General features: G+C 40.1%; 1 protein-coding gene across 1 annotated transcript in view; it reads left to right on the top strand.

Moving 5' to 3' along the window:
* msra (methionine sulfoxide reductase A) overlaps positions 1-7,500 on the top strand; it is a 46,993-nt gene that overhangs the window by 25,433 nt on the left and 14,060 nt on the right. Inside the window, exons 3-4 of the mRNA XM_034121226.1 lie at positions 4,036-4,155; positions 6,664-6,768. Coding sequence (XP_033977117.1) covers positions 4,036-4,155; positions 6,664-6,768 — 225 coding nt within the window. The remainder of the gene's footprint in view (positions 1-4,035; positions 4,156-6,663; positions 6,769-7,500) is intronic.

Here is a 7,500-nt window from a genome sequence, read left to right as displayed (position 1 = left end):
CCAAATGTAATGACATCTATCAACAGAATAATACTTAATAACCAAACTGCTCTTTATTAGTCACATTAATAATTTAATAATCCATTTTCTCTCTGCTGGTAAAGTAACGTGTTTTCTTCTATTGTAAGAGGGATCAGTAAGGTAATGCTACCGTGACGGTTTGATTCAGAAGGAGTTCAATTGATAAGATCCCTGATGTTGAGGTAACCAGAATGTTTATTTCCACTGTACAACATGTTATAAGGGACCCACTACCTACCTTTATGCAAGGGATAATGTGCAGCGAGGCGGTCTCTATGGGGAAGAGAACACCTGGATCTAGATCCCTCTGCAGGTGGTACTTTAACTATATTTTGATGCTAATACTTTTCTACTTTTACTTGTAACATTTTGAATGCAGGACTTTTTATTGTAACCGAGTATTCCTACACTCTGGTACTGTTACTCAAGTACAAGATCTGAACTTCTCCCACCTCTGGCAATAAATCCTGAGTGGTTACCAAATAAAAACCCTGCTCTGAAGGTTATTTTCATTTGACAAATCCTGCACTCAGCTTTGCTTTCTCCAATATCATTGAAATGCAGCCAGAAGCTGCTTCTTTTTTCGGTTTTCGCAAATTTCTTGACTTTTTCCGACGCGCTTGCATTTAAATCTGGCTCCCCGTCTCTGTGTAGCTGGCCTGTACCACTACACCTGCTGTCTTTGGAGCGTCTGCCCCCCACCCTTCTTTCACATAATGGTATGATCCTAGTGTGTCCTCGCATATGATTGGCCGCATGGTGGCTCAGCAAAATAAAGTCCCGCCCCTGCCTGCATGGATTCTCAGCAAGAGTTGCAGCGGCTGAAGATTCTGCTTTCCCCGACGCGAGTCTGCTCTCCTAACGGCAGCTCGCGATCGGCGTGTTGGAGACCCCTGAATTAAATTATCAAGTCACCTCAAGTCAGAAGGCTCAAGTCCAAGTCAAGTCCCGAGTCATTGGTGTTCAAGTCCAAGTCGAGTCGCAAGTCTTTTGTGATGTTGTCAAGTCGAGTCCAAAGTCATCAAATTGGTAACTCGAGTCTGACTCCACACCTCTGACCCATAGTATCAACAAGCATTTAATTTAGCCTAGCTTTAAAAACATGCAGAGGAATGAGATTGCTCAGTTTCAATTCTTGCTGAAGATTGTTCCAAGCAAGTGGAGCTGCGCACATAAAAGCTGTCTTACCTAAGACAGTCCTTGTTCTTGGCACATCGAACAAGACTACATCATGCGATCTCAGACAATAGCAGCTTGCAACTCTCTGTGTTATCAGAGAGCAGATATAATACGGGAGTTTACCCAACAAAGCTTTATGAATAAACGTGTACCAATGACTGAGCCTCCGTACAGTAACTGATGGCAAACCTGCCTTGGCATACAGGGTACAGTGATGAGTAAGTGCTTTACAATTTGTGACAAATCTCAGTGCGCTGTGATAGGCGGCATCTAACTTGTTCAGGCAATGGGCAGGTGCATTCATATACAACAAATCACCATAGTCCAGCACAGGTCAAAAGGTCACAGTGACTAGCCTTTTCCTGGCTTCAAAAGAGAAACAGGACTTGTTTCTGAAAAAGAAACCTAGTCTAACCCTCAGCTTTTTAAGCAGGTTATTGACATGAAGTTTAAAAGTAAGACAATCATCAAGCCAGATACCAAGGTATTTATAACAGGTAACCACTTATAGTACTTGTCCTTGCACAGTAACAATATCTAAAACCGGCTCTGGTGTCTTTTTAGCTTTTGAAAAAAGCATTACCTTGGTTTTCTCAACATTTAAAAGAAGCCTAAGTTCAGAGAGCTGAGTCTGAATAATGTTAAAAACAGCCTGTCATTTAACAACCGCCTCCTTAATGGAGGGACGTGCACAGTACATCACGGTATCATCCGCATAAAAATGTAAAGTAGCTTCATCCACATTTTCACCTAAACTATTGATATATATGGAGAATAAAGTGGACCTAAAACAGAACCTTGAGGAACACCATTAGTAATGTTTAACCACTCAGAAGACAGCCCATCAAAGTGAACACATTGGGACCTTTCAGAGAGGTAGTTAACAAACCACCCCACTGCATGGCTGGATAAGCCAATACTGAGTAGCCTCTGCTTTAAGATGCGATGATCGACGGTATCAAACGCTTTGGAAAGGTCAATAAATAGAGCTGCACAACTCTGCTTATTATCTAAAATACTCGTAATGTCATTCACCACTTTCATTGTGGCAGTGATGGTGCTATGTTGCTTTCTGAAACCTGACTGATGTTTAGACAGGATGTCATTTGTACATAAAAACTCCTTTACCTGTTCACTCACTAGGCGTTCAAGAACCTTAGCCAGAACTGACAATTTCGAGATTGGCCTATAATTATTTAAAACAGTTGCCTACCCTCCTTTTAGTAGTGGCAGGACATACGCTGACTTCCATACTTTAGGAATTGTGTTTGTGCTGAGGGAGAGGTTAAAAAGAGTAGTGAGAGGTGGAGCAATAAAATATGCAGCTATCTTTAAAAAGAAAGGTTCTACGTTGTCCGGGCCGGCCGGTTTCTTAGGATCTAACTTAGATAAATCTTCATGAACAACATTTACAGTAAAAGGAGTAAAACTGAAAGGGTTTTCCAGACCACATTGTTCAGAGTCACGGATTGTGGTGTTCACAGAAGCAGAGTTTGTCACAGAATCAAACATAGAACCGCAGGACACAAAATGCTCATTAAAGCAATTTAACATGGTGGCCCTGTCCGATATAGAGCCAGATGCTGTGGTAATGCACGGAGGTAGCTCATTACGGATCTCACCGGTGGATATCGATTTTATGGCTTTCCAAAATTTCCGACTTAGCACTTTTGACATGTGAAGTGAAGCTATTCCTTAGCTGCCTAAAACGCAGCCATTCTACCTCTGAGCCTGATTTCCTAGCCTTTGCCCAGGCCTTGTTTCTCTCATGCAGGAGACTGGACAGTTCAGCAGAAAACCAAGGATTGTCTCGTTCCTTTACTCTAAAAGTACGTAGAGGTGCATGTCTATCAATGATCTCCATAAAACCAAGATAAAAATAAGACCATGCAGTTCTACATCAGCACACAGATCGATTTGTCCCCAATCAAACCCAAACAGATCATGAACAAAACCCTGCTCCACAAAATGTTTTATGTGTCTCTTAATGATAATACGAGGTTTAACCTTTTGGACCTTAGTGTCCCTAATGGTGTCTACAGCACAGTGGTCACTCACATCATTCGCAAATACTCCCACAGATGGGTATTTATAGGGAACATTAGTTAGAATGAGATCAATTAGGGAGGATTTATTAGGGGACTTAATGTTAGGGCGAGTAGGACTGTCACTATTTCCTTGTAGTCAAGTTGCAATAAAAGATTTGCTAGTGAAGACAAGGAGTCCTTGACAGCTGAGGGGGGTCTGTAACACCCCACCACCATGACCTGTTGCCCCTTTGCCACTTCTATATTTAAAACATATATGTAATGTAAAATGTAGTTTACTGTTGATTTTCTCAAGTGGTAACCATTTGATATCAGCTAGTTTTATGCTAGTTAAGCTTATTTACTTAAAATATGAAGTCATGTTTTAAATTAAACATATTGACTTGCTCCAAGACTGAATATTTTTTGTCTACTACTGGCCTTTAACGTTAAATGCTTGACCATATCTTCACCTCTTCTCAGAGTCCACAGTAATGGTTCATATTTCCCCTTTTTCATTTTAAAAGTAAGATTTCAACTTAAACTTTACATTTTCTATCATAATTGACACATACGAAGAGGTAATCTTCAACATGTCAAGCTGGAAACAAAGACAATTTGCAATTTTGTACTTAAACAATGACTCAATATCTGTAATAAATGCTCATTAATTGACTTACAGTATAGTACCAGTTGCACAGTCGTGGTAAGACCTCACACACAGGACTGTTCCTGCGTGGTTGACTGTTAAAATTGAAAGGATGTTGAATTCTGTTATTCATCAAAGTCTTGTTTTCTTTTCATAAAGGGATGGGCTGTTTCTGGGGAGTGGAGAGGAAGTTCTGGAAACAGAAGGGGGTTTATTCCACCCAGGTGGGCTACGCAGGAGGGTACACAGCTAACCCCTCCTACAACGAGGTCTGCACAGGTAACTGCTGCACACACACACACACACACACACACACACACACACACACACACACACACACACACACACACACACACACACACACACACACACACACACACACACACACACACTTGGGGGCAGGATTTAGTTCTTCATCTGATTTTTGTATTAGCATTATTCCTGTCCGTGACTCATCTGTCATCGCTGTTGACCTGCATGTGTGTTTTTTCTGTATAGTATATGTGTGTTTTGATGGTACAGCACACACACACACACACACACACACACACACACACACATTTGAGAGTCAAAAGGCTGTGGAAAACAAGACACACATACACAGAATCATCTCCCTCAGGTCCTATTATAGCAGGGCATGGATAAGGCTGCTACTGAAGCCTGACCACTCTGGGCAGACTGTGTGTGTGTGAGTGTGTGAGTGTGTGTGTGAGTGTGTGTGTGTGATGCATGTCCAGGCCTCCCAGTGATTCCTCCAGCCAGCCAGTTCAGACTGAATCCTTCATTAGACCTGAATTACCACCTGTCTCTTTATTTCTTCCATACTTAGTTTCCTCCTGTTCACTTATTCCATATCATTTAAGATACATGTTTTTACTGCCTAAAATAAAAAGTTTTAGTTTAATTGTTCGCTATATTTTCACCGCTTGTCCTTCCCTGCAGAGAACTGAAGCCGTTATCTAAGCTCTTTTCATAGTTTTCAAATCTATATCGAACAACATGATTATTACAGAAAATACAGACCGGTTAGTGCCTAACTCGACCAATCAGAATCGAGTATTCAAAGATGCCCTGTAATAATGTAGGTTACACACTCAACCATCATATTTCTATATTCCTATAACTCTCTATCTGTATATAATGTTTAGACATTGTTGTACACTAGTCTGCTGATTAAGAGAGAAAGGATTCTAAAAACAGAAATGCTGCAACAACTGGATTTTGAACCTGTGTGTGTTTTTTAATCAGCACAGTATCTTGGCAGAGTTTAGGAGATGCACTTGGCTAAATGAAAAGCTCCTCACACGTCAGGAGAGACAGAAAATATTCATTGTTGATTAAATATTTATCAGTGTAGGTTTGAAATGTGCTAATTAAATGTGCATGTTTTTCCTTTTTCCAGCCATTACTTTATTTCCCGTCTTGTCCGAGATGAATTTATTCCTGGGAGATCGTCATGCAGAGGCATTCATTTAATATTGACCGTTGCTCTGTCTCCGTTCGCCAATATCTACCGTAGGAATCCATAACTCCTGATATTAAAAAAGTAATAAAACAGAGAGAGAGACATGAGAGGAGTGGAGGGGAAATGAGAGACAGGAAGAAGATGAGAAGCAGCGTAATGGGTCACACTCATTACCATCAGCTGCTGTCTGTAGGCTGTATGAGACCTATATTAAATAAAGGGGAAAAGCACACATGAATTATTTAAAAATCAAGTACACATCCAAAGGGGAAAAAGTAGCAGCATTTTCCAAGAAGGTCTACAAATAAAAGTATTACTTACATTTTTTAATGAATCCAAAAATATTTAAAGGGGACCTATCATGCAAAATGCACTTTTTGATGTCTTTTATACATAAATATGTGTCCCCGGTGTGTCAGGGAACTCACGCAGCGTCAGAAAATAAAACCCGCTCTTTTTTCCTCCGTACCCAAATCTCTAAAAACGGGGCTACAACGGAGCTGATCCAGATTTGCGTCCGATATGACGTAATATCTGAAATGCGGACCCACGGCCCTATCAGAAACGTTGCTATCAGAAACAATGCCCGACTGTTTTGGACGTAATATGGTCGGTGTTTACATTAGCATGGCTAACACTCAGAGCTAACCTGTACTGGAGAGCATGTGTGTGAAGAAGCAGGAAATAAAAAGGAACTCACCTTGTGGTATAACCGGCAAGAGAGAAAGCCTTTGAGCTCCATACTGTTTCAGAAATAATCCTTGATAATCCATGATATGGGGTTTCATCACGGCAGTATTTAGTTTAGACAGTAGCTGTCGGGTCCCGCATGAGCTCAGCCCCCTCCTTTTTTATTTTTTATCAATTTTTTTTTTTTTTAAAGCTTTATACCCCAAATCAGCACTTTTGAAACAGGAAGTGAAATAGAGGGATATGAGGCATGGCTAGAATGGGTGATCTGTTTGGTACTTTGAGCAAAACACTTCATAGACATGTTTTTTATATATTTTTATATATCTGAGACCTATGCTATTGCCTAAAAATAGCATGATAGGTGACCTTTAAGTAAAACACGGAAAAATAATTTTACAAAAGTTTCACAAATTCTTCCTGACCTTGGAATCAGGAGACTGGTTTCAACTCAAGCTGCACTTATTTTAGGAGCTGTTGTCCCTTTATTTAACCATTACATAACTTTGACAGTTTCAAGACAATTAAATAAACCTTGTCAAATGAGGAGGTGAGCATGAGAGGAAAAATAAGCACTATAAGTGGACCTTAAGTTTTGTCAACTGCAGGATAATACTGCTCATATTCTGCAGGCAAGACGGGTCACTGTGAGGTGGTGAGAGTCGTCTTCCACCCAGAGAAGATCAGCTTCTCCAACGTGCTCAAAGTGTTCTGGGAAAGCCACAACCCGACTCAAGGTAGGAACTCAGACACGTATACACTCATAACTAAACCTTTACAGAAGATTAGGAGATTTCATTGATAAACAGTTTGAAATGTGCCTGAAAGAAAGAAGACTTGGAAAAAACTGTATGCATACTTTTTGTCCCGTTCGTCCCCTCAGCTTAGATGAAACTTGACTATTTAGGACCTCATATCCAGCAATATTTTCTTCTGTAAACACCAATACATATCCACAACAAGTCTTACTTGTTGAAGCATTTTGGATGAGCAGCTAACATGCTGATGTTTATAGTGTAAGAGTTAACATTTAAAATCAAATTTAGAACGGCAAAATGTTTGAATGGTAAATGTCTGCAAGCAAGCTGATAAGAATGATTGTCAGCACTGTCCTGTCGTTAGTGTCATACACTCAAGTGTGACATTTTGACCCATAGGCTGCACATGATCAAAAGACCTATAGGTGCATTAGATCAAAAGTCAAGCATTCATAATGATTTATACTCTGTAACACACATATGACACATGTTTGATATCTCTAGAGCCGGATCAATGAGAGTGGCTACAACCTATAAGCTGACATTGAAATAATCAAATAAATAGCATTCAGGTTACATCAAGATAGAGAAGTCTTTTTTATGGAAAATGCTGTCGGCTGTTGTTTTCAGATGATGTTATGTTGCCTGAGATAAGATATGAGGAGGAGCACATCATGCACATCATGTCAGCTGAAATCCTGGAAATCTTGA

This window comes from Trematomus bernacchii, unplaced genomic scaffold (assembly GCF_902827165.1).
Source record: "Trematomus bernacchii unplaced genomic scaffold, fTreBer1.1, whole genome shotgun sequence".
In the NCBI taxonomy this organism is placed as follows: Eukaryota; Metazoa; Chordata; class Actinopteri; order Perciformes; family Nototheniidae; genus Trematomus; species Trematomus bernacchii.
The sequence above is the reverse complement of the archived record's forward strand: the minus strand, read 5'-3'. Positions and strand labels throughout refer to the sequence as shown.